General features: G+C 40.5%; 1 protein-coding gene across 1 annotated transcript in view; it reads right to left on the reverse strand.

The window, feature by feature from the left end:
* The window catches only part of CCDC57 (coiled-coil domain containing 57), a 62,053-nt gene extending 38,528 nt beyond the window's left edge, over positions 1–23,525 (reverse strand). Inside the window, exons 1-7 of the mRNA XM_063120203.1 lie at positions 23,079–23,525; positions 18,696–18,804; positions 16,579–16,680; positions 13,977–14,134; positions 12,274–12,348; positions 8,555–8,755; positions 190–348 (exon numbers count right to left, since the gene is read on the reverse strand). Coding sequence (XP_062976273.1) covers positions 190–348; positions 8,555–8,755; positions 12,274–12,348; positions 13,977–14,134; positions 16,579–16,680; positions 18,696–18,804; positions 23,079–23,479 — 1,205 coding nt within the window. The 5' untranslated portion in view covers positions 23,480–23,525. The remainder of the gene's footprint in view (positions 1–189; positions 349–8,554; positions 8,756–12,273; positions 12,349–13,976; positions 14,135–16,578; positions 16,681–18,695; positions 18,805–23,078) is intronic.
* Positions 23,526–27,102: the final 3,577 nt, after the last annotated feature.

Below are 27,102 nucleotides of genomic sequence, written 5' to 3' on the forward strand. Positions count from 1 at the left end.
TAGAAGGTCAGAGCCGTTCAAACAGCCCAACGCAGACATGGCTCGGTGATCTATTAAGTACAGACACTGTGTTACTGGCATTGTGGAATTCTTGCTCAAGGGCTAAAATGGGGTTGGTGTGCACGGAGATTGAGCATGAAAAAAGGCCCTGTAAATACAAAGGTTGAACAGTCTTTTAAAATCATGTACCTTTCAATATCTTGTAATATACTAGCTAGTTGTGCTCTCAGCTTCACCTCAGCTTCTTGCAGAGCTTGAACCTGAAGGTCTTTAGAAACCGTCTCCCTGGATATCTGAGCTACTTGAGAATCACACCTTGTTTTCAGTGTCTCCAGCTCTAGTTCAAGTCTATAAAAATATGCCAAACAAGTTTTATCGCATTACTGGGTTTTTCCTTTTTAAGAAAGTCAAACAAGCACACACAAAAAGGAAAACAACCATCTCATTTAATTAAATGGCCTGAAAGATATTCAAAACATTAAGAAAAATAAAGTGAAATGATATTTAGGTAGCATTATAATGAAATAAATAGACAATAGATTTAGACAGAAAGACATTTTCGATAACCTACTCTGATCCTAAATATTTTTGTTGGCCATTTGTGTACAATTGTACTTCATCTACTTCAAAGTGGAGAAACAGAAGTGCATACACTATTCTGAATATGTTTGCACCATACGTAGATACCGTAGCCTTGTGCTTTGTTTTCTCTCCCTTTCCTGATAAGTCCTAACACTATTTGCCATTTTAATACAAAGTAGGTCATATTCATTAAGAAGAAAAGCTTTAAAACCTTGGAGCTAAGTAGTTTAGATAACTTTAAAGGGAGGGATAGACAAATTCATGGAAGATAAAGCTATCTAATGGTGATTAGTCATGATGGCTATATACCACCTCCAGTATCAGAGACAGCGTGCTGGGAAACAACAGGGGGAGAGGGCTACTGACTTCTCATCCTGCTATGTCGACACTGTGGAAAACAGAATGCTGGACTAGATGGGCCTTTGGTCAGGGTTCTTCTGCAGGCGTAGTTCTTTATAAAAAGCTTACATAACAGAAACATGATAGAGGTTGTTAAAAATTACAAGTGGTGTAGAGACACTGAATATAAAAAGTATTTGCTCTTTCTGAAAATACAGGTATTTAAGATACATGAAGAACCTCTAGCCTGTGGGTCAGAAACGGCCTGAGGGGTTCGTCATCCAGCCCATCAGCTTTTTTGCAAGGCTCTGCCCCCTCTCCTGGCAGGGAAAAGCTTTTTTCTCCTATCAACAGCTGATTTGAGAGAAGACCTTATACCTGTCAAGCACTGAAAAAGGCTCCTCTTCTCAGCACTCAGTGGTAGCCTCAGAGAAAGCTGCTGAGTGATTCAGTCCTGCTTACTTCTGAGTAGACATGCAGAGGCTGATCCCTGTTTACTTCTAAGTAAACATGCAGAGGTTTGCTATTTGGAATGCTGTTTGGAAGTGCTGCTTAGTGGTTCAGTCCTGGTTATTTCAGAGCAGACTTGACCTATTCACCTCCAAGTAGAATCTGCAAGAATCACGTCTTGGCCATGTCTACTTTAACTCTGCTCCGACCCACAGATGGAATGCAGGCCTTTCCCAGATTGGAATTTGGCCCATGGACTGAAAAAGGTTCTCCACCCCTGTGACAGGCAGTAAAATTAACACAAACAAAATAAAATGCTTATAGACATAACACTTAAGATTAAACTAGTGAGCTTATTGCCACAGTTGCTCCATAGTCACTAGGCAAAACGTGGTGGTTTTTTAAAGATAAATACATGGATAATGCATCTGTCAATAGCTACTAGGTGCAACAGATAACTACTTTAACACAACTAACTACTTTGACGTAAGAAGATAAAAAAAATAACAACAAAAGATGGTGGATATCACCACTATTCTTAAGTGTAGCCTATATACTAGCCTTCCTATATAGCAGCACGGCCAATCATGGGAGCGGCACTCTGACATATCTGGTGGGCACCAGGTTGGGAGAGGCTGTGGTATACTAATGGAATGTGTTCATGTTTCAGGATTTGCTGGCATAATGTAGAAATTCTGATTTCAAATTTTAGGTTGATTCATGGACTACCCTTTATGCAAGCCATGTATTTTCTTTAACTGACAGCTGATACCTTCCATCTGATCAGTGAACTAAGTGCTGTCTCTCCAGGACATTTAGAATTCTGCTTTAGGGAACAGGATTTGGTTTCCCTCAGAACTATAATTAGTAGCATCACACAGGCACTCTGCTTTCAAAAAGAATTGTTATGGCCTAGAGCACAGACACAGGAGACCCAGCTTTTACTGTTAAGTCTGACATTAGCTTAGTGAGTAATCTTGGGAGAGGTCTCTACACTACTCTTGTCTACTTTCCACCACCAATAAATAGAAACAATAATATATCGCATACATTAAGCCAATGCGCAGAATGACTCCACTTTTCCCCCAAGCATCTTGTAGCTAATGCAGAGCTAAACACAGTGAATGATTAATTCATACATTATATTGTTTCCCTCACATATTTCCATCTCACATATTTCCATCCACATTCTTAAATAAAAGATTCTTAGTAAATATTTTTAAACTAAAAATACTAAACTTAGGATTTTCTATTATAACATTTTGTCTGAGTGTGCCTAATGTATTTTAGGTGTGATATAAATATTAGTCTTCTAATACCAAACCTTCACTTTAGTTTTAGGCTGCTTTCCTGGACACAGCTAGGCTGCTTAAATTCTATTTCCTTCAGTGGGATTGAAGCAGCCTATGCAGCCTTTAGGTGGACTTGCAGGCTTCATCAATGCTTAATATCAAAAGCAGATCTAATCTTCCTATCCTGGGCACGTGTGGAAAACACATCTGTATATACATACGCAGGAGAAGGGGTGGTTTTTATATTTGGCACCAGAGCTTACAACTGCATGGGGTGGCACTCCAGACAACCCCCTGCAAGGCTGATCCTGGGATGGGGGAGCTGAAATCTCTCTCAGGCATTAGCAGATAGCCAACCATAGCACTTTGAATTCCATCCAAAATTAGATTTTCCACCCTCTAGTCTATGGCTTACCTCTGGAACATGTTTCATTTTTAAAGAAATCAGTCATATGTTTAACATCTTTGTCATCCTCTGGTACGATAGTTGATTTTGATAAGCATGTAATTACCACAGTTAATCTGAAATACTACGTGAATTTCCTTAAAACGTTTAGGTGGCTATCTTTTACTACTTTCAAGTTCTTTCTATCTATATTACTGGATACTAATATTTTACTGAAGCTCACAATAATATCCACACATGTCAGTTTAATTCATGTGATTAAAAATCTTGGAAGCAGACTTGTGAAGGCCAGGAGTGGGAATTCAGGAAAAGAGAATCCCTCCACTACCCTGCAGACTCCGCCCCCCCCCCCCCACAATTTTTTTAACAGAAAAATTGAAAATTTCAGGGAACACTGAAGAACTCTTTTTGAAAAGAGTTGAATGGTTTTTAATACAAATCCCATTCTCCTTACAGAGAGAAGCCTGGTGCTCCATGCTTCTCTCTGCATGGAGGAATTTATTTATTTATTTTAAAAAGTGGGTGGAATGGGAGCAGATGACATCATCGGAGGGGGTGGGATTTCAGGCCTAATGTCATCCAGCCCACCGTTTGGTCCAGGGGCCCACAGCAGTCTCATTGTTCTGTTCCCATTCTACATGGACAAGTGGAGCTGATGAATGGATTAACTACCATCCTGCATGATCTCAAGCCAGCAAGAAGAAAAGTCTCTCATTTCAATCATTCCATCCTACTCAAGGAGGAGGAAGAATGGTTACTTCAGTGATCTAACGTAGGGAAGAGTTGGAGGTTATTGTATATTGGGCTGGAAGGAAAAGAGTGTCAGAGTGACCACCTCCATGGCTCAATAAATTATCACTGTTGTGAGTGAGGGACTGAGGCAGGCAGAATGTCCCATATGACATTATCAAGAACTGCCACTGAGAATTTCCCCCTCTTCATACAATTGGACCTTTTTAAGAAGCCCTGTAGCAGAAGAACAATATTTTTCACCAAATCAATTCTGAGATTTCCACTGAACCCAGAGTTTAGAATCCAGGGTATTCTATAATTATTTTAAGTGATACAGGGCATATTATATAATGCATACCTATATTAATGCATTTATAGCATGTTTAGGCAATATTTTGCCATATTGATATAACTAACTATAATGTTACAACAGTCTTAACATGACTAAGTAAAGTTGTTCTATGTCCAATTTATACAGTGTTAAGTATGACGTTTAGAAAAATGCTGGTAAATAAGCAACAATGAATGCAATTCCAAGGAAATGGCAATGACAGTAAATGAAATCAGTGGGATTTGCTTCCACATAATGTTTTAAATCCAGTAATCTGTTCTAGACAGCGTATTTGGGTATGCAGAGAGCTTCCCCATGCACATGTAACCGGTCAATGGACACATCCTTTGGCACACGCAGATTGATTTCTGTCAGGTATTTGATTTGAAAGTATTCATATCTAAGTGGAAGTTTTTCTGGAACTGAAGAACAAAAGTAACAACCTCTGAGATAGCCATCTCAAGGTCTTTGAGAGCAGCCAGGATGTGCAGCTGGATGGCTCTCTGACCAAGGCCGTTTGCCCATGTTTTTTTTTCTTGAGGCATAGCAACACAATCCTGGTGATGCAATCCGGTGTTCTTATTGCACGTGGACACTATGATTGGCTCACAAGGCTATTAATATGAGACATGTGATTGAAGAGTGTGGAGAGTTTGTGTGAAGAGCTATTGTGTTAAAGTTCCTCAACTATGTTATGCTCTATGTAAATATTTGTAAAGTAAACTTAGATTAGTAGTTCAAAATGCTGTCTGAGTATTCCTTCACTTCGTGAACATCTGCCTGCTGCCAGTGACCTCTGTCTCTGCTGACGTGTGCTTGCACTCTGTGCATGCTTTGAGGAAGTGCAATACATCAGACTCCCAACTGAAATTAATGGAGATTCCTGTTCACATGTATACATGAGACTGTACAAAGAATTCTGCACTTGGGCCAGTGTGTTTAGAATTGTAGTGTAAGACAAATAGCATTTTCTTAGAGATGCATACATTATTCATACATTAATCAAGTTAGTTTGTAAATGAAGTCCCTATAAGAAATATACAATCTATATTTTTATTTATTTATTTATTTATTTTATTTTATTTATTTATTTATTTATTTATCATACTTATACCCCGCTCCTCAGCCAAAAAAGGCTCTCGGAGCGGCTTACACTTAGCAAAAAAGATAGTCCCTGCCCTCAGGGTTACAATCTAATAAAGACATGACACACAAGGAAAAGGAGTCAAGGAGGGAGGGAGGAGAGAGAGAGTCCAGCAGGAGCAGGCCCCGATGTTACTTCTGCCTGCTCCTGTCCCCTCGGTCCTTCTTCTTCCCCACAGGGCCAAGATGGCAGTTTGCCCTGTGGGGGGGGGGGGGAAGAGTCCAACAGGAGCAGGCCCTGATGTTACTTCTGCCTGCTCCTGTCCCCTCGGTCCTTCTTCTTCCCCACAGGGCCAAGATGGCAGTTTGCCCTGTGGGTGGGGGGGAAGAGTCCAGCAGGAGCAGGCCCCGATGTTACTTCTGCCTGCTCCTGTCCCCTCAGTCCTTCTTCTTCCCCACAGGGCCAAGATGGCAGTTTGCCCTGTGGGGGGGGGGGGAAGAGTCCAGCAGGAGCAGGCCCCGATGTTACTTCTGCCTGCTCCTGTCCCCTCGGTCCTTCTTCTTCCCCACAGGACCAAGATGGCAGTTTGCCCTGGGGGGGGGGGAAGAGTCCAGCAGGAGCAGGCCCCGATGTTACTTCTGCCTGCTCCTGTCCCCTCGGTCCTTCTTCTTCCCCACAGGGCCAAGATGGCAGTTTGCCCTGTGGGGGGGGGGGGGAAGAGTCCAGCAGGAGCAGGCCCCGATGTTACTTCTGCCTGCTCCTGTCCCCTCGGTCCTTCTTCTTCCCCACAGGGCCAAGATGGCTGTTTGCCCTGTGGGGGGGGGAAGAGTCCAACAGGAGCAGGCCCCGATGTTACTTCTGCCTGCTCCTGTCCCCTCAGTCCTTCTTCTTCCCCACAGGGCCAAGATGGCAGTTTGCCCTGTGGGGGGGGGGGAAGAGTCCAGCAGGAGCAGGCCCCGATGTTACTTCTGCCTGCTCCTGTCCCCTTGGTCCTTCTTCTTCCCCACAGGGCCAAGATGGCAGTTTGCCCTGTGGGGGGGGGGGAAGAGTCCAGCAGGAGCAGGCCCCGATGTTACTTCTGCCTGCTCCTGTCCCCTCGGTCCTTCTTCTTCCCCACAGGGCCAAGATGGCAGTTTGCCCTTTGGGGTGGGGGGAAGAGTCCAGCAGGAGCAGGCCCCGATGTTACTTCTGCCTGCTCCTGTCCCCTCGGTCCTTCTTCTTCCCCACAGGGCCAAGATATATCCATTATAATTAGTAAGATATGGATTGTACCCCAAGTCTCCTACTACAGTATAACTTCAAAATATATTCCCAGTGAAAGGCAAAAATATAGACTGACTTAATACATCTAAATTTACATTTGACCTTTATTCAAACATCATATGAGAAAGGCTCTTCTCTGGAGAGAACATATTGCAATTCCCTATCACTCAGAAGTGAACTATTATGGTGTCATAAATTCTTATAATCCCAAAGTTATGTGATAGTTATGATAGAGAAACTGTGGAATACAATACTTTCAAAACCTGTATTCTGGACCAGAAGACCTGCATCTTGACACAACTTGACCAAGAGCCATTGCAACTGCGTACACAATTTATGAGCAAAAATTTCCAGTTAATCCCTCTCCAATGAAGGCCACATTCTGATGCTATTCTAAGAACTTCTTAAGAGCTGATGAGTACCATTAACTTGAAACCCCAAAGGCATATCAAAGAATCGGGTTCAGTACCCTGTTTCAATCATGGCCTATTTTATTATGGGATATTAGATCTGCCAATAATAAATTGTGTTCCAATGTCAGCAGGAAAGTATTTGATACTGACACTATAGAGAAAGTCTCAAGGACAGTCTTATGCTCATAAGGAATTGTATGAGCAATAAATCTTTCAGCCATATACTTTAAAATTGTATTCTTAAAACATTACAGGTTGGAAACGCATAACAAAAAATCAGCCAAAAAGAAGAGCTCTCCATATCTTTCCTATTTGGTACATATTAAATGCATTTAGCATTTTCCTCTTTCATAGCACATCATCACAAGTGCATACTGACTGCAGCAGACATCCTGAAAAAGTAATCCAAATGAATTCCATGTACACAAAACGAAAGAGCTAAGTATCTTTCCTGGTTCTTGATGCTTGCCATTGTAAGTGAACATATAATATTCAAGTTTTCTAACTTTATGAATGTGTTAGTATATGTTTAAGCATGTTGTGCGGTATCTAAAAAAGATTAAGCCAGTAGATTTAGCATAATTATTCCTTATTCCAGATATTTGACTTATTCCGTATTTTAGCACCAATCCCATACAGATGAAAATACCCAAGTCTTACTGTCAGCATACTGTTTGGCAGGGAACTTCCAAAGCTGTCCATCATACAACTGTAATTGATTTCTATAATTAAGACATTCCTATAATTCCTTTATTACTTATAATACTTTCTTATACATATAGTTCTGCCCTTTCCATAAGAATGCTCTGGGAGATTATTACAATATCTGCCATATAGAAAGTCACAAATTCTATGAGCATGTTCATATTTCCTTCTTGCATTTCTTACTGTTTTATGCTGCCTGCATTATCCTTATTTGTTTCAGAACTGTTCTTCACATATTTGCTGTAGATATCTCTAAAAATTGTGAACCGCCCAGAGAGCTTCGGCTATTGGGCGGTATAAAAATGTAATAAATAAATAAATAAATAAAGAGCTGTGCATATATGCAGGCATAACAAAAAATTAAAAGGCAGTACAGTGGCATTGTGCGAGACCTGTTCTTGAGTAAGCACTATAGCTCACCTCTTGCCACACCTCATGAGTACATTTTCTGTTTGACAGAAGAGGGATGGTGTCTCTAACTGGGTTCGGATGACACGATAACCCACAATGGATTGTGTCATATGGTAGGGGTTTTTTTTAACCCACAGTACTCTAAATAGATATATCTCAGTCAAAAATTTTAAAAATAAAACATTGTGCCTTATTTAACTCAGGTTCTTCACCAGACAAGCTTTTTAAAAGATTCAGTATGACCTTCTATGAGTCAGATTTACATTTCTTTTTTTCTTTTGTTTTGCTCCATTGATGTCAAATCTTAATTTTTATATTTACAAATACTGTTTGTACATGTATTTATCTGGCAAATCACAACATTATCCCTATACAGAGATGAGGCTGCTTTCTGTTGATATGCTATCAGCATCTGAAAATAAGTATGTGCATATATTTCAAGGCATACAAGTAAATAATATCCCCACACGGATACGAAATAAAAGAGGTAATTGCATAATAACAGCACATAGGAATCCAACCCAAAACAAATTAAGTCACTCTTACTTTTCAATGATAGCCTCTTTCTCTCTTAAGTAATCCCTATGCCTCCATTCAGTCCGATGTAGTTCCATTTCCAAAGTTTCCTTATTTATCTGCAGTTCTCGGATTTGATTTTCCCATTTATGTGTTTGTTCAGAATGGGCCTCTTTCACTGAAGCAAGTATTGCATCCTTTTCCCTGGCAATGTGATCGATTGCTGCATGTCTTTAAAAAAAAGTTAAAATTAAAAAGCCTGTTCATTCTTTTAAGTGCTGTAAATTCCATACTGCTGAAAAAAACCCAGAAAATAAAACGACATGATTTACTGCTCATGCATCAACCCCTTTTTGTTTTAGACTTGTTTGAGCCTGCTTTAGTCACTCTTCCTTCCAAAAAGAGCTCTGAGAGTCTCATACGTGGGTACTGGGAATTACTGTGAAATTAGGGTGATCATATGCAAAAGATGACAAGGCTCTTGAACTTTTAACAGTTGTATAGAAGAGGAAATGTCATGCAAGCTACACCTACTACAATTCCCTCTTCTAAACAACTATTAAAGATGAAGGAGCCCTGGCCTACAGTCAAATGTTAAGATATTTGACTGTTCTTTCAAAATTGTATTAGTTTTATATGTTTTAATCAGTTTTATGTATTTTATGGTATTTGTATCTACGTTGTTCCTTGACTTGATCCAAAGGGAGAAGCGGATAATAAATAAATAAAATTATTATTATTATTATTATTATTTTGCATCTGGCCATCCTATGTGCAAACGCAATGGAGGAAAGCCAGTCTGCCGCATTATCCCTAGGTGCTCACACAACTGGAGATGTGCATGTCAGAGGGGCTGCCTGCCCAACCAGCAGTTCTGTTGACAATCTCATGTCTCTGGGAGCCCTTACATGCTGCCTAGCCCAATTGGAACACTTTCCCCCTCCCATCACATTAAATTAATGCTCAATGTTGGTACTTGCCCTTATCGCAGCAGCCACTGAGATCAGTACCAACCAGCAATAATTTGTATTTTGTTCATGTCCGTATCTGGATCCCTAAATTGAGTTTTTCAACATAACTAAATGGGACTACAAAAATGTTCTAGACAAAGCTTCACAACAGACTGGTTCATATCATAAATCTACAAAGTTAATTAAAACTTTAAAAACAACAACCAACTAGATATGGTGTTTCTGTTTTCCTGCCAGATGTCTCTATAAAAGCTTGTAAAGTTTTAAACAATGTGCATTTTTAGAGGCTTCTTACACTCTTTGATTTTCATGATGAACATCACTTTGTTTAGTTTCTATTTTCTCCTACATAGTTATTTTGATCTTCAGATTCCCAGAAAACGGGAGTTGTATACTGCTGACATGATCAAAGGCAGGGATGGTATCTCCCAGGAACAATCCTACTACGTGGCCCAAGACTCCCAAATTAAAGCTAGACAATCCCCTCCCCTTTTCCAAATCGCCACTATCTGAAGACTAAGGCCTTAGCTAGACCTACCTTATAATCCAGGACGGAGGAGGGAAGATCTCGTGTTGTCTTTAACACGAGTTCCCTCCTCCATTTACACGTGAGACGCGACAACCTCAGGAAGAGAGGTGTCGCTCCCGCCATTTTTAATTTTTTTAAAGGAGAAGCAGCGCACAAACGCTCATGCACTGAAGGTAAGTGGTTTTTTAAAATTTAATGTAGTTTCCCCACTCCCCCACCCTAACCCCGATGGGCGCAGCTCCCGGCTCCGCGTGAGGAATCGCGCGGAGCTGGGTCAAACCGCAGCAACGGGCCACACATTCCATGATCTCGGGCCCAAAGGGGAGGGCTCTATCCCGGGGCAAGGGAGGGATCATCCCTCCCTGATCCCGGGATCCCCTGTACATCATGTGGACGCACAGGGACGATCCTGGGCTTCGCCCCGTGTTAAAGCCCAGGCTAGCTAAGGCCTATGAAGTGTAAAATGGCACAGATAGAAAGAACTTCCTTAAGCACACAACAGGGACTGCCTTTTCCCTCATGCCATATCACATTTCCCTTATGCCTTATCACAAACTGCCTTAGAAATGCTCAACTTTAAAAAGTGATCGATTGAAACTCGAGTTCAAAGGCACATTGAGCACAAAGAACTAATCATAGAGTTCTTTGGATTCTTATCAATGCCCCGGTTCGCACAACCACTGCAACTTAGACAAGCCACAGTTAGATGTTTTAGTCACGGAGTGTGCTGGTGCTTGTCAGATGCCATTTCCCTAATTACCCACCCGGATACAACTTGTCATGTCATCTGAACCCAAGCAGCATGGCTTGTTAGAGGGGAAAACAGCCTTCAAATAACCCATGGACTGTTGTTGGGTTATTTGAGGGTTGTTTCCCCCTCCAACAAGCCAGAGAAGAGGGCCATAAATTTGGAATAACTTTTTGCCTGAACAGGAAAAGTGGGACTGTGTAAAGCAAGGCAGGGAGTAGATGACAACAAACGCTCAATCCACAGTCTATGTAAGGGCCGCTTCACACATGAACATTTATGTGACATGCAAAACTGAGAATACAAGAACATAAAAAGAGCCATGTTGGATCAGACCAAGGGTCCATCAAGACAAGCATTCTGTTCACACAGTCTGACCAGCTTCGACAGGAAACCCACAAGCAGGAGGTTCCCCAGCTTACTGCCTCTGATACTGGAGGCATCAGGACTAGTACCCACTGATAGCCTTCTTCTTCAGGAATTTATCTAACCCCCTTTTGAAGCCTTCTGAATTGGTGGTTGTTACTATGCCTTCTGGTAACGATTTCCACAATTTAACTATGTGCTGTGTGGAAAAAGTAGTTCTTTTTATCTCTCTGGGATCTCCCATCAGTCAGCTTGATGTGATGAACCTGGGTTCTGGCACTATGAGAAAAATGTCTCCCTATCCTCATACTACACACCATGCATAATTTTGTACACCTCTGTCATGTCTCCCTTTTTTCCAAGCTGAAAAAACCCAGACGCTATAACCTTTCCTCATAGGGGATTTGCTCCAGCTCCTTGTTCATTTTAGTTGCCTTTTTCTGCATTTTTTCCAGCTCTAGGTGTGGTGACCAGAACAGTACACAGTATTCTAAGAGTGGTCACACCATAGATTTATATAAAGGCAGTATAATATTGGTAGTTTTATTCACAATTCCTTACCTAATTATGCCTAACATGGAGTTTGCGTTTTTTTACAGCAGCCATACACTGGGCTGATATTTTCATCGAGCTGACCACCACAACCCCAAGATCTCTTTCTTGGTCAAGCATTACTAGCCCAGATCCCATCATGTTATACTTGAAATTGAGATTTTTTGCTCCAACATGCATCACTTTACACTTGCTTATATTGAACAGTACTTGCTATTTAGAGTCCCTATCTCCCTGCTTGAAGAGATCCTTTTGGAGCTCCTCACAATTCCTTTTTGTTTTAATCAGCCTAAATAATTTGGTAATTATTACATCACCCTTAAAAGTTTAATGTTTTAATGCAGCAACAGGAAAAAAAAACCTTTCAGCAACACCAAAACACCAATATTGCCATCTGTAGCAATCTGCAGCATTTTATGAAATTGTGTGAAATCCTATGCATGTTTAGATGAAAGAAAGTAGACTGGAGAATGCTGGAAGTCGTAGGACTTTTGTCTGTCTAAACATGCATAAAATTGTGCCATAGCATTTTCAATAGGCATAATACATTTTAAATACCACGTCATCTATAAGAAACACTCACTTTCTCTCAAACATTTCTTTTTCTTTTTTCCAGCTCAGCTGCACCAAATCAAGTTTGCTTTCTAAATCCCGTATCCTGTATTGGCAAATATTGGAAGAAAATACTGTATTAGATGCAGTTATGTAATGCTTAAAAATTAACCAGCTCAGAATGAGGATGATTTCTGAAGAGTAATGATTTGCAGAAGAAGAATTTCATTTCATTTTTAGTAAATCCTCCTCTGCCCCTTACCACTACTGCTGAGCGGAAAGCTGCTATCTGGACAGGTCTTAAGGAATAGTGGCAATTTCTAGAAAAAACATATTCTGTAGGGCCAATTCTCTAAAAATATTAATAATGATGAACTATTATTGTTACAGATGCAGTAGTGGATAGTACTATGAATCTTAAGATTCTAATTATACTCATGACACATAAGAAACATATCCACACAAGCCCACCTGGTTTTTCTCTGAGTGTTTTCTAAAAATCAGTTAAATAGCTACTGATGCTAAATTTTCAGAATTGTGCAAGACTGGTAATAAAATCCCAAGATTTGATAGTGTTTGGGCTTTCCTGAACTATGAGTACAGCAAAGATAGATGTCCAACTGATAACAGCTTAGCTTATAGTTCCCCTTCAGATTTTACATTGAAATCGTCTGTGAATCAGCATAGCAGGGAATGGAAGCTGTGTTTGCAATATTTATTTATTTAAAACATTTGTATCCCACCCTATATCATTAAGATCTCAGGGCGATCTCAGGTACAGATAAAAGCATACTGTAGAAAACAATATACACAGCTAAAAACAAATTAAACCATGAACCAAGTTAAAACTTAATATGGTATGAGCTGCATGTTTCTGATGAGATGCAATAGTTCCAAATAATATTAGCCCAGTTCAGATACATGCCATTACCCATATCTAGCCATATGGTTGCCATGTGCATCCTAAGTTGCCTGTTTCTGTACCCTATCTTGGCCTGCCCTTGCTGCCTTTTTCCATTCAGCCAGACCAAAAAGAGGTGATCCTATCACAGATGCAGGTGAACCTATTTTTTATCTGGTACCTAAATAATTCTTCTATTTTAGGTAAGATGGGGAGGATCTTTGCAACACAGCTGTATAGATCTGAAATATAAATGTGTGCAATTGCACTTCACTATAGTTGAAATGTCTCATCATGCCTTTCACTGCAAGAGTTAAATACTAATGATGATAATGCAGGAATGCTATACATGCTTCCCTGGATGTAATTATCATTAAACTCAATGGGCTTACTTCTGAGTAAACATGCAAAGAATTGCACTACATGTTATGTTAAAAGGACAATCTATGAATGAAGCAGACTAGCAACAGACTGGAGGAAGAAAACTACATTGACAGCTACATTGGGGACAGTATTTTGACATCCAGTACGGTTAGCCCAAGGTTATATAAACACAGGATTCATATCTAATTGGCAGAGATTGACAAAGCAGACAAGTACAAACTCTGAAAATCAGAACTGTGTAACTTTGAGCTACAATAAGTTGCAGTGTAGAAATTATGAAGTAAACCGCTGGTATGCTACATGTGACCCTCAAGAGCAACAAGGACAGAAAGCACACTTTTTCCTCCTATAGACAGGAAAAAACTTGTACTAAGAATAAACTGGGAAGAAGAACGGAGAGGAGAGATAAAAGGAGACTTCTCTCAATCCTCAATGGAATGGTATAGTACCGAACATCTTTCACTGCTTCAAGATCCTTCATTTCCCAATCTTTGCATTTGACTTCTTTCTCCAGCTCCAAATTAGTTGCTTCTGCCACTTTCAATGATTCTGCCACTTTCACCCCAACTTCTTTCAAAACCTCCAATTCCTTGGTCAATAACTTAACCTTTCAAAAGAGAAGAACAAAACACAGTCTATTCATTCCTTCTCCCATTAAACCAGAAATCAGACAAAAGACTGCTATCTTTGTCACAGAGTTAATTTACAGACAACTTTCCTGTAAGAACACAAAGAAAGAACGCAAATCTTTTTTCCTAAAGAGATTTTAAATATAACTATTACTTTCCATTCTATTTTATTCGTTTTATATGTTTTTAAAATGTTATTTTATTGTTCTTGAAAATAGGTTTATGAAAGTCACAATTTCAAATACCAGAATGAGCTGACTATTGGACGCAACTGGAAAAATGAAAAAAAAAAAGTTTTAAAAACAAAATCTTTAACTTTCCAGCAATACTTGATCAGCCAAATCATAAGAACTTAAGAAGAGTCATGTTGGATCAGACCAAGGGTCTATTTAGTCCAGCATTCTGTTCACACAGTGGCCAAACAGCTGTCGATGGGAGACTCACAAGCAGGATGTGAGTGCAACAACACCCTCCCACCCATGTTCCCCAGCAACTGGCGTACATAGCTTCCTACCCCTGATTACGGGAGACAGCATAGGGCATCAGGACTAGTGTTCATTGACAGCCTTCTCTTCCAGGAATGTGTCCAATCCCCTTATAAAGCCATCACTATTCCTTGTGTTAGCGAATTCCACAGTTTGACTATGCGCTATGTGAAGAAGTACTTCCTTTTATCTGTCCTGAATCTCCCACCAATCAGCTTTATGGGATGTTCCTGGTTCTAGTATTATGAGAAGGGGGAATAATGTCTCCCTATCCACATTTTCCACACAATGCATAATTTGTACACCTCTATCAGGTCTCCCCATACTCACCTTTTTCCAAGCTAAACAATCCCAGCTGTTGTATTCTTCCCTCATAGGGGTCTCACTCCAGCCCCATGAACATTTTAGTTACCCTTTTCTGCACTTTTTCCAGCTCTACAACATCCTTTTTTAGGTGTGATAATTTTAGTCTAACTCGCTAACCTTGTTTGGGGCAGGAACAGTACCTAAATAATGCTGGATCTTGCATATCTCGTTTTCTCCTCATCCTGCCCTGCCTACCAATGAGCCCTCCTCCTCAGTCTTGAGGCTGGAGTTCATACCTCAAGAGAGGAGCTTTCTGCAATGGTTGGGGACTGGTGTGGGGGAATTCAGGATTTGATCTTCTCTGAGGCTGGAGAAGGAGACCTGCAGCATCCTATGGCCCTTCAGATGCTGTCATGGGGCCATAGGATTACTCTCTAAAATTGGCAGATGATGTTTTATGAGAGTTGGTACATCATAATCAAAAAACACGGTTTCACACGGGTTTGCAAGTTATGGTTTCTGCTGACTATTATTTGGAATGATGTCTGAATTAGCAATCTATAGTCATGGTTGTTGTTCTGTCTCCAAGGCCATTGCACCTAGACACCAGAGTTCTGAGCAAATGTAAAATGAAAACAGATAAGCATTCCCAAACTGGGATTTACCTTCGTATTTAGAAGTTCAAACTATGGGTTATAAGCTATAATGAATATAAATCATGATTTCGACTATCTGCATTGACCACCGAATTTCTAAATGGCCCACAAGGTCAGAATGAATGAAGGCCCACATTACTAGCATCTTCACTTCCCAGCTACCCCAGAAATGTTTCCAATATTTGGAGGTCTATGAAGATATCTTCAAGTCTAAGTCATCTTTAGACCCTACACAGCACAGTACAGCACATCTTCTTATGCATCTCTTTTTCCCACCAGCTTGTGTGTGTGTGTGTGTGTTTTCTGTATTTTATTGAATAAGAATGCAAATCTTAACATATTTAAATAGACTTAAAACTCACTGGGGATTATTTCTGAGTAAACAAGCTTAGAATTGCACTGTTAAATTACTGTTACATTGGCATTATAATTTGTGATAGAGATAGAGAACATGCTGTGAGCCCTAAATGACTCAGGACCAGGATACCTAGCTGACTGCCTTTCCCTCTATGCCCAGTTAACACCTGTCTTCTTCTGAGGATGCCTTACTAGTCAATTTTGGCATATGAAGCGATATAGATATGTAATAAAATGTTGTGGAAGTGGGCACATCTGATATTTTGTAAACATTCAAAACATCTTTTCAATAAACAGTTAATAAAAGCATCTTCCTCAATGCACAAGCAACTCATTTATTTTTTCACCTGATATAGAACATGAAAATTATGCCTCTTTTCCTCCTTTCACCCCATTTGAAATGGAGTTCATCTATTTAATGGCAGAAACATGGGGGATCAACGTAGTTAAACACTGTCCTCAGGAATCTGCCCCCTGAACAGTTCAGTTCACATTGCTCCACGGGATGACTGGCCATCAGTTGCATTGATCATGGGAATAGGCAGAACAGAATATACTCAGAAGGAGAAAAAGCAAAGTGGCTGATTTTCTTTTTACACATTTTGAGGACACAGTTACCTTAAGCTCATGAGAGAGAACTATATTGCTCATTTCATCCGCTTTCTGACGAAACTCATGTTCCCTCTTTTTCACTTCTGCATCAAATTCCACTAGCAATTCCTGAAACAGAACACATGGAATTGTATGTCGCAGTATAATCTCATTCTCACATTAATAGTCAAGCGTGAACAGGGCATCTAGGATCTTCAAATAGTAAGAGAAGGAATTTTCAAAACAAAGTAAGTAGTTTCCTCTTGCCACATATTAAAAACATTAAAAGAGAGATTTGTGTAAATTAGAGCTACAAGTGTTTATTGGGTTAAATCATCAACTACAGCTTTAGTGGATTAATTAGTGGGACCAATTTTAATTGAGAAGGGTGTGAGCTGAGATTTATTTTTGCAACTGTTTTGGTTCCAAAGTGTTATTGCAATAGGACATCAAAAAGAGACTATTACTAAACCTCTTAAGTTATTTTGGTCAGATGTTATACCCTTTCTCAGCTGTTCCAGTATAATCCTAACTATATTTCCTACCTCCTGAAGCTTTATTACTTCTACTGCTATACTTGTGCCCTCATTGTTTCCTTTGTTATATTATTATTCCTCCATGTTTAGAGTGTTATTTTTTCCTATTATTGTTCTTTTTATGAAATCAATCAATCAGTAATATCATCATCTTTCCTTTGAGAGATAGTTTTCTCTTATTAAATTACTTCAAATTTCAGTATCTTAAAAAGACTCAGAATTTGGAAATACTGAGAATTTAATTCATGACTATAAACTGCCAAAAGCAAATGATGCAGGGAAGCATATAACTTTTAAATAAATAATCAATTAAAGGTCAGAATCCAATGGGACACTTACGACCATGCCAATTCCTTTCTACATTGCTGATTCCCGTCTGCAAATGGTGGGTCCTGCCAATTCCACTGGCCAAGCTGGACTCACCGCTTATGCAAGGGAGATTTAGCACTTCCTAAACAAAACCTCCAAAATGAGCGGAATACTTGCTTCTGAAGGAGGCAGGTCTTCAGAGTTCCTTTATGTGAGCTCCGCTGATCTGCCTCCTTCCAGAAACAAGCATTTCCTCTTCTTTCGGGTTGCCCTGGAACTGCTACATTGCCTTTACACAAGGAATGGGAGCCACCTGCGCAACAGAACTGACGGGTGAAAATAATCCTGTTGGATTCAGCCCTGTATGCTTTAAATCAGTTGTCAGCCCTTTTAACGTTATACACCAAGCTCGAAGGAAGAGAATCCTGAAATCAGAGAAGTAGTGACTGCTGGCAGAGACTACAGTGTTTATTTAGCCTTTGCAACTGCTCTTGATTTATTGTACTGACCTTCCTAAAACTTCAAGGTTGGCAGATTTAGCTCAGCCCATTGGCTGTACCTCCGTGAAAAGAATTTTACACCATCTCATTTTACTAGACACAATCCTACCAATTTTTCCCAAGGGGAGACTGCCAGAGTAGAAAGAAAAGCAAAAACACAAGTATTATCTAATATGAAGAATGGCACTGCAACTTCAATGCTGCCCGTTGCTAATTGTAAATTAATTTAAACGTTAGAGCGAGGGGGAAAAACCACAAACTTGTCTTATGTCAGGTGGGATGAATAATTAAAGCAGGGGTGGGCAACTTCATGGAGTCTGGGGAGAATCCCCCCCACAGAGAATCTCTCCCTTGGGGAACACTGTATAGGGTATATCTCCCTCCTCCTCCCTCCCAATCCCTTTTCCTTTTGTGTCATGTCTTTTAGATTGTAAGCCTGTGGGCAGGGACTGTCAAGAAATACTTTTGTAAGCCGCCGTGAGAGCCTTTTTTGGCTGAATGGCGGCATAAAAATCCTTAAATAAATAAAAATAAAATAAATAAATAGGGTACCACAAAAAAGAAATGTGATTTGCCACTGAAATTTGGTGTCAAACCACTACTGAAAGGGTCATTTTTAGCTGTTCCCAAGCTATATTTGAGTTTTTTACCATTCCGTAGAGTGCTGAAGTGCCACTTTCCCCCTTGCCACCAAATTCAGCAGTGCAGGGGTGGGGGGATATGTGTTCCATTTGTTGCCTGCTCCTGACTTAAGAGTATTGAAGTGTAATGCATTTTTTCCCCCTGTACGCTTCTGTACCTGTCTTTGTAAAGCAAGTTCACCTTCTACTTCCTGGAGTTTTCTCTCCAGTTGATGTTTCATATTCTCATATTCCTCACAATGCTGATTGATATCAGAGTCCTTAGAACTATGAAACCAAGAAAATTAGTATTTAAAAAATGAAAAGTGAACTGATAGTAACGCGTAAAAATATGTAAATAATTTAATCCTATGCATATTTACCAGGGTGCAAGCTTTATTGAATCCAGTGGGGCTTACCTCTGAATAGACATGCATAGGATTACACTGTTGGAGTGCAATCCTGTGCATTCTTACTCAAAAGTAATTGTGATTGAACCCATGGGCCATTGACCTCCATAGGATTGTGTATAGGATTGCAACCTAAATTACTTAAAATAAAACCTAATGACATCACATTAATTTCAACTACAAAAACGCAGATTGAAAATTGTAACTGGTAATGAATGCTATCCTATTTCAAAGAACTTACAGTTTTCATTAAAACAAAGTTTAATAAATTATTGTAGCTTGGAGGTACTTTCAAACCCAGTCAACAAGTCTTTTGGAGAACTGCAATGTGCACTGAATGTGCTTGAACAAAACTAATTTCTATGTATGTTCTCTTGAATCAGAATCACTTATCCTAACTGCAGTTGTAATTCAAATACACTCCCCTTATATTAAATGAGTTTGTAAAAATTTGTCTGAAATAATAAGAAGACATGAGTAGCAAGCTAGGTCATTTGCCCATTTTAAGTGATATTAAGAATATAAGAAGTGCCCTGCTTGATCAGACTGAGGGTGTGAGCTTTCAGATCACACCAATCTCTACCTTAAGCTGGATGTTCATTGTTCAGAGAACATCATATTAAGGCTTCATTGCAATTTGTTTCTGTCTTAGGAGGGTATGAACATAAGAAGGGCCCTGCTGGATCAGACCATGGGTTCATCTAGGGTTCACACTGTTCTCACAGTGGCCAACCAGCTGTCGACCAGGGACCAACAAACAGGACATGGTGCAACAGCACCCTCCCACCCATGTTCCCCAGCAACTGGTGCACACAGGCTTACTGTAAGCCTCAGATACTGGAGGCAGCACACAACCATCAAGGCTAGTAGCCACTGATAGCCTTCTCCTCCAGGATAAACAGTATAAGCAAGTATTATGTAGCAAAATGCATCATATACATATAGAGAGACTGATTCCTGCCACAATGCAACAGGATACGGAAAATGGAAGGCTGTGGTTTGAAAATAACAACAGTATAATGAGAGTGATACCACTCAAACCACAAGGATATCAAAATAGCTTTCATAAATGCAACAGGAAGCAGGAGGGGAAGACACAAGGTATTTCATATCTTGCAAAGTGGGCCTCTTGTAGCCAAGGAGGGCCCAACACCTACTGTAGGCATGCAGACTACAGAATCACAATGGTATGTGTGCCACTGCTATCCTCTGTCTCCAGTCTTTAGTACAGAATGATTTATGGCAGCTGCATATATGCACAATGCCAATGCACAACTGCACTAGGAAAATGGAGAGTGCAAGCATTCAGTTTAATGGCTCTAATAACAACAGCCTCTAAGGCTTAGCTGAAGTGGAAATTACAAATAGTCCTGTGGCATTTCAAATACATCTGTTGAGGCATAAACATGTGTGGACTCAAGCCAATTCTGTAACATGCATGAAATGTTATCATCACTTGGCAAGTAAGTATATAGAGAATGGTACGAGGGGGAGGGGAGTTTGTAAACAGGTGGACAAACTTCCATGAATTACAAAGGGTAGCCTATCCATCTGTTAATCACTTTTCTACGCAGAGCCAAGTAATACATGACAAAAATGGAATGATCCATTCACAGCCACCGCCAAATGAGGATAAACACAAGCCCTATTCAGGCATTTGGAGATATAAAGCATGGAGGAGAGATTTATTTATTTATTTATTGCATTTTTATACCGACCAATAGCCAAAGCTCTCTGGGCGGTTCACAAAAATTAAAACCATAATAAAACAACCAACAGGTTAAAAGCACAAATACAAAATACAGTATAAAAAGCTGCACACTCCGCCCCTGCCCCCTCCATCCCTAACCTCCTTCACATGACCAGGAATCCTGCTCCGTCAGGGTTCCTGGTCCTGATGGAGCACTATTACCATCTGGATTCAGTTATAGCTTCTCTTCAACTCGGGGTGGTGGAACGGAGGTGTTCCCTTCTCCCCTCCATGTTTGCATTTCTGAATAAGCCTTTAATGTATCTGACATGTATCTGACAAAGCACAGGGATAGCCAACTGGCAACCCACAAGCAGCATCTAACCCCTACTCTGTTTTTCTTTCTTTTTTGCTCCCACTACCCTTCTCCATGCCATATTGGCAGTGGGTGGTACACAGTACCTCTTATAGACCAATATCTCCTCTAATAATTATTATAAAATCTTTACTAATATATTAGCAATGTGTTTAAATAAGGTACTATATAAGTATACAAACCAAGACCAAACTGGGTTTCATTGGACAAGAAAAATGAGGGATAATGTGAGGAAAATCCTACATATTATAGATTTTGCATCTGTACTAAGAGAAGAATTATTATTGCTTTTAGAAGCAGAAAAGGCTTCTGACAACATTGAATGGACATTTTTATTTGATGCTCTGAATACTTTTAATTTTGAACGAATATTTAATAAATGGATACAGGGTATCTATTTAAACCCTAAAGGAACCAGGGAGCAGGAACGAGGCAGGCAGGAGCAGCCAGGACGATGAAGAGAGGGATGCCAGGTGCCCGAACTACCTCTCCTACCTCTGGCTGCCAGTTCCTCCCCCTTTTTATTATCTGTATCGGTGTAACTGTGCAGATACAGATAACAATAAAAAAGGGGGAGGAACGGGTCCCATTCCTCTCCTCCTCCCATCATTTTTTTAATTTTTAAAGAGGCACGGGGCCCGTTCCTCTCCTCCCCCGTTGTTGTTGTTGTTATTATTATTATTTTCCATGGGGCACAAGGCTCTCATGAGCTCCACCCCCTTCCCTGTCCAGCCCATGGCAACCAATCAGGGGGCGCCATGGGCTGTAACAAGCCTCTGCTGCCAAAAAAGTCGGGGTAACTTTTTTCAGCAGAGTTTCTGGAGGTTGCCCTTGGATGGCTTCACAATGGCGGTTACGTCATGTAGATGACGTGCCGCTACTGCGAAGCCACCCTGGGGCAAACTCTTCATGCAGAGATGCCCCAGGATGCAATCCTATGGAGATAGTCAGCAATGGAGATTATTATTATTATTATTTATTTATATAGCACCATCAATGTACATGGTGCTGTACAGAGTAACAGTCAGAGGCTGCCGAGTATCCAATGGAAGATGGCTGGAGCATGGAGCCGATCCGTGCTCTGACTGTCCTGCATTTTCATTAGATGGGCGATTTTGCCCATCTAGCTGTGCAGTTTTCTGAGAGGGAGGGAAGGAGGCTGGGGTGCAATTTCCCCAGTCTCCTCCCCTCCCCACTCAGGGGTTGCTATTGGCCGGGAAACACCTCCAATGCAGAGTCAGAAGATGCTGACAGACTGGGGATGCACCGTCGCCTCGCTGGAAGAGGAAAAAGTCGGGGTAAGCCCTTGACCTTTTGATTTTGGATCTTGGAAGGAAAGCCCTGGGATAGTTCCATGATGGCTGCAGCATCATATAAACGACATGCCGCTACTGCGGCGCCACACTAGGGTTTTCCCCTCATATAAACAAGGGCTTAGCTGCAGCAGGAATATTGTATGCCAAAAAGTGGAGAGGACAAATCACATCTTCTAGGGGTGTGATTTTCTGGAGAAAATGTGAGATTTTGCTATGATGGCAAAATTAACATATTATATGAGAACTGCTGAGAAAAAGACAAAGAGGGGATACATTTGTTAAACAAACTGGACATTAATTTCTGTAGATGTAAAGCAATACATCCAAATATTCAATTTTGTTTTTCAATAACTTGACTTTGTTATTTATAAAATGCATTGATAAAGAACAGGGAATTGTTTATTGGTAACTTTGGATTTTGCAAAAGAAATATATAATTTATATACAAGCGAGTGTGAAAATTTATATATTTTATTTAAATGATTCAGAGAAGGGACGTCTTATTGATATGTAATGTATTATATTACTCTTATTGTATGATGGTGGTGGGAAGTTTCAGGATGAGTGTACTAGCAGAACAGCAACTTAATAAAAAAATAATAATTTCCACGAACATCTACTACAACAAGTATGTACTGTACTTTAACCAATGGATAGCCACTAATAAGAAAAGTTAACTGTGAATATACAGTACTTTGGCACTGCTAGACCCAAAGAACTGAGTTTGGAAAGCTGAATTTCATACCTATGCAGTATCACATCAATCTTACCTGTGAAGCCGCTCCAACTCTAACTGGTGTTCTTTAAGCTTTTGTTTATATTGGTATTGCAGAACCTCTTGTTTTTTTGTTTCCCGAGCAAGTGCCTGCTGCAGCTTATCTACCTGTATTCTAAGGTCACTAACTTCTGCCTGTTTGGCATTTTCAACCATTTTCAATTGGGTGAACAACGTATCATAACGCTCCAGCTCTCTATCTCTCTCCTCCAGGACTTTAAGGTTATAGGTGAAATCTTCCTTTAAACTGTTGAATTTCCTATTCATTTCTTGAAGTTGCTTTTGGGTTTCTTGCAGTGTTGTTTTCTGAAAATGGATTTGACGCGCTTGTAGCTCTTTCAGTTCTTGTTCTTTACAGCTAAGAAGTTCGTTAAAATCTTTCTCTGTGTGTAGCATTGCTGAACCTGAGAAAGATGAGAATCGTTAACTGCAGCAGAGAAAGGCATTTTTTCTTCTGTCATCAATCTATTCCTTTGCATAAGTTCCATGTAATGCATGGGGTTTGATAATCATACTTAGCTTATGAAGATACTGACAACAACTAAAAGCACGATGGAGAATAGGCACATCAACTAGTTTACAAAGGAGCTGATTCTTGCTTGGCCACTGTTATCCATATTCTCATATTGTCCAGGATTAAATACTGCAATGTGCTGTACGTGGGCTGGCTCTAAAAACTTTTTGGAAGTCTTCAGCTAGTTCAAAGCATTGCTGTTAGTTTTTGATCAGGAGTGGCCAGAGGGAACATACTTTGCCAGTGCTTAAAAAGATTCCAAGCACAATTCAGCATGCTGGTGTTTACCTTTAAGGCACTATACAGACTGCAGGCATGTCTACACCATGCCTATATCCTGGGGTAGTCCTTGGATCGTCCCTGTGTGTCCACATGACACACAGAGGATCCTGGGGGCAACCCAGGACTAGTGAGGACTTACCCTGGAATATCAGGAAATGCAGAAAAAACAACTTTTCCACAGTTCCAGGACCATCCCGTGGAGCGTGGCCATGTGGCCTCTGCTCCTGAGTTGTCCTGTCCTCCCCACAAGTAGCGGGGGCATGGAGCTGCACAGCGGCAGTCAATGCCCATCGGGAGTGAGGGATGGGGAGTGGGGTCAGGTTGTTGTTGTTTTTCCTAACTTTAGCACTGGAGCGTGAATGCGCTCTTGTCGTTGTTGTTTTTTAAATGGCGGACGCAACATCCTTCCAGGATGTCGTGTGGCCATCTAGACACCCAGGGAGGATCACGAAAGCCATTAAGTTTGAGATCCTCCCCCTACATCCTTGTGGTGTAGACATGCCCTGGGACTGGTTTCCTGAAGGGCTGCCAACTCCCACATGAACCTGCCTACATATTAACATCTTTCTCAGAGGCTCTTCTCCAGGTTCTCCCATCTTCAAAGGTAAGGCAGGTGGTGACTAGAGATAGGGTCTTTTTGACTGTGGCACCCCACTTGAGGAATGTTTTCCGGGGAAGTTTGCCTGGTATCTACTTTGATGCCTTTTCAATGCCAGTTCAAGACCTTTTTATTTAAGAAGGCTTTTCATAAACTTTTAATGTTATTATCCACTAAAACGTGATTTATTTCTCTCTCTTTGCTATTTTAGAATTACTGTTCTAGATTGTCCTATGTGGGGCATTCCAGATGCTGCTTTTCCATCCCACCTATTCAACCCTATATAACTCAACACATTATTCATCACAGGTTCTGTACATATTTTAGAATTATTCTCCTAAACATACACTCAATGTATAACTTTTAATCTGTTACAGCCACAAAATTATCAGATTTCAACTGTTAGCCTTACTGTTATTATACCCTTCCAAACGTTATTATACCCTTCCATGACAGAGAGGGTCAGCAAGCTTTCAAAGAAATGAGTAAAGAATTATCAAAAATAGCAGAGCATTACTATGAACAGAAAAGTAACCTTTCACATGTTAACCACTTTTTGATGGTGGTTTCTAAAAAATATTTATTTAAAATTACCTGAGTGCTCCTGTGCTTGAGTAGTACAATGAGAGAGCACTAAGATTCATAAATAAATGTAAATTACATCCCACACAGCTCTCATAGTACCATTCATTGGGAGAAGAACCAGATTTCCCCAGGGAGAAAATACGGCAGTTTAAGTGCTGGGGAAATGTGATTGCTTCATAAGAGAAGCACTACCCTGAGGAAAGCTATATGGATCGCCACCAGAGATGATCAATGTAGATAGTGCTGATCATCTATTTGGCATGGCACACTGGAACACTGTTGGACCCCTCTCTTATCCTACTACACTATGACGCAGACTGTTAGTTGAACTTAGGTCTCACTGAAATCATTGGCACAAGTTAGTCATTACTTAAGTCCATTAATTTCAATGGGAACTAACTACAACCAACAGTGTGAAACCATCCCTTCATGTGGACTTCATTGCCATATACCTCAAAATGTGCTGAATTCCCCCATCCCACTAAACAAAACAGAATTTGATGCTAGCCACATGCAAAGTGCTATGAAAGCTTTCATAAGTGGCTTCTAAAAAAACTCTTGTCACATGCTTCACTGGTTAAATTTAGCAATTGAATCTTTAGACAAGACCTTTCTAATGGTCCTATGAGATCAAAATTGAGGCAACACAGTCACTGCATTTTGCTCCTTCCCCTTTTGAAATAGGAGTAATATGTTTGCTTGTTGGATCGAGACATTTTTTCCTTGAAGTGCTTTATGTTCTGAGAAAATCTACTCTTGCATTTTTTTAATGTGATAAACATGCAAACATTAATATATCTAGGAAACAGCTAAGAGCATTAATCTATTAAGATTTTAAGTAGTCAGCAATGGAATACAGTTATAAAGAGGGCAAATTAAATCACAAGAGTAACATAACTGCTCTGCTTGGCACAATCCATCTAAATGAAGAAATGGGTATATAAAAATGCAGAATGGCTGCAGTGTCCAATGCTTAGCCCAGGGGAAGAGGGGAAACACACAATGAGAAAATATAAAATGGTAAGCATCCACAGTGTCCCGGGAATATCAGCACAGGTCACTAACCAGGGATTGTGCCAGCAACAATGTCCACATATGACATACGTAGACACTGAGGAAGCCAACCTATGTAGGCCAAGTTGGGAATGTGCCCATCATGTCACCACATCTCCAATATGCAAACACTGTAGAGAATTAGGCATCAGCCACAAGCATAGTAAAACCCTGTTTGCTTAAGCAGTGACAGATGCACTCAGGAAATTGCTAGTCCACCCCCTGGACAAAACATCCCCCCCACACACACACACAGAGGAAGCAGTAGCCAGAGTATCATATTGCTGGGTGGATTGAGGACCTCATCCCATGCAAACTAAGCATCTGTGTCTAGGTGCATGGGAAACAGAGGGATGGGGGTCCAGACATCTTGGCCAGGGCTACTGGGGATAGGGACCACCCCAGAGACATGGCCACCACATTGTGCACCATCAATGGGTATATGGTTGTGGATGGAAGGAGTATAGGACAGTCGTGAGTAGAAAATTCATCAGTGTCTACTAGTAGATTGACAAAGACTTCTAATTTCAATTGTTTAACAATTGCAGTTACTCAAAACCACTCAAAGGCTTCCTCCCTCTTCCATCCCACTCCCTGCAAAAATAATAATAATAGACTCCTTAAACAAAAATACTTCAGCAAAAAAACAAAAGTAGATTTTTGTGTAAAATGACTATGAGCTCACTTTTTACAATAAGAACAAACATAGCACCCATGTTCTTTATTTCCAAGGCTGCAATCTAAAGCACAATGGGGACTTACTTCCAAACAACATTCAAATGTTTGTGCTACAAGTGTATGGCATACTCCTTCCAGCCTGGCTCTAGAAGTAGGTGGACTTTGGGGGGCGGGGGAATAGATACAGCAAGCTTGACGTCTGCCCACCCCTGGTATAGGATACAGCAGAAGCATGCTCCTCCTCTGTGCCATCCATGTCCTGCACATGACTCTGTCCCCTTTTGGTCATTCCACCACCATATCTCCACT

This window comes from Elgaria multicarinata, chromosome 3 (assembly GCF_023053635.1).
Source record: "Elgaria multicarinata webbii isolate HBS135686 ecotype San Diego chromosome 3, rElgMul1.1.pri, whole genome shotgun sequence".
Lineage (NCBI taxonomy): Eukaryota > Metazoa > Chordata > Lepidosauria > Squamata > Anguidae > Elgaria > Elgaria multicarinata.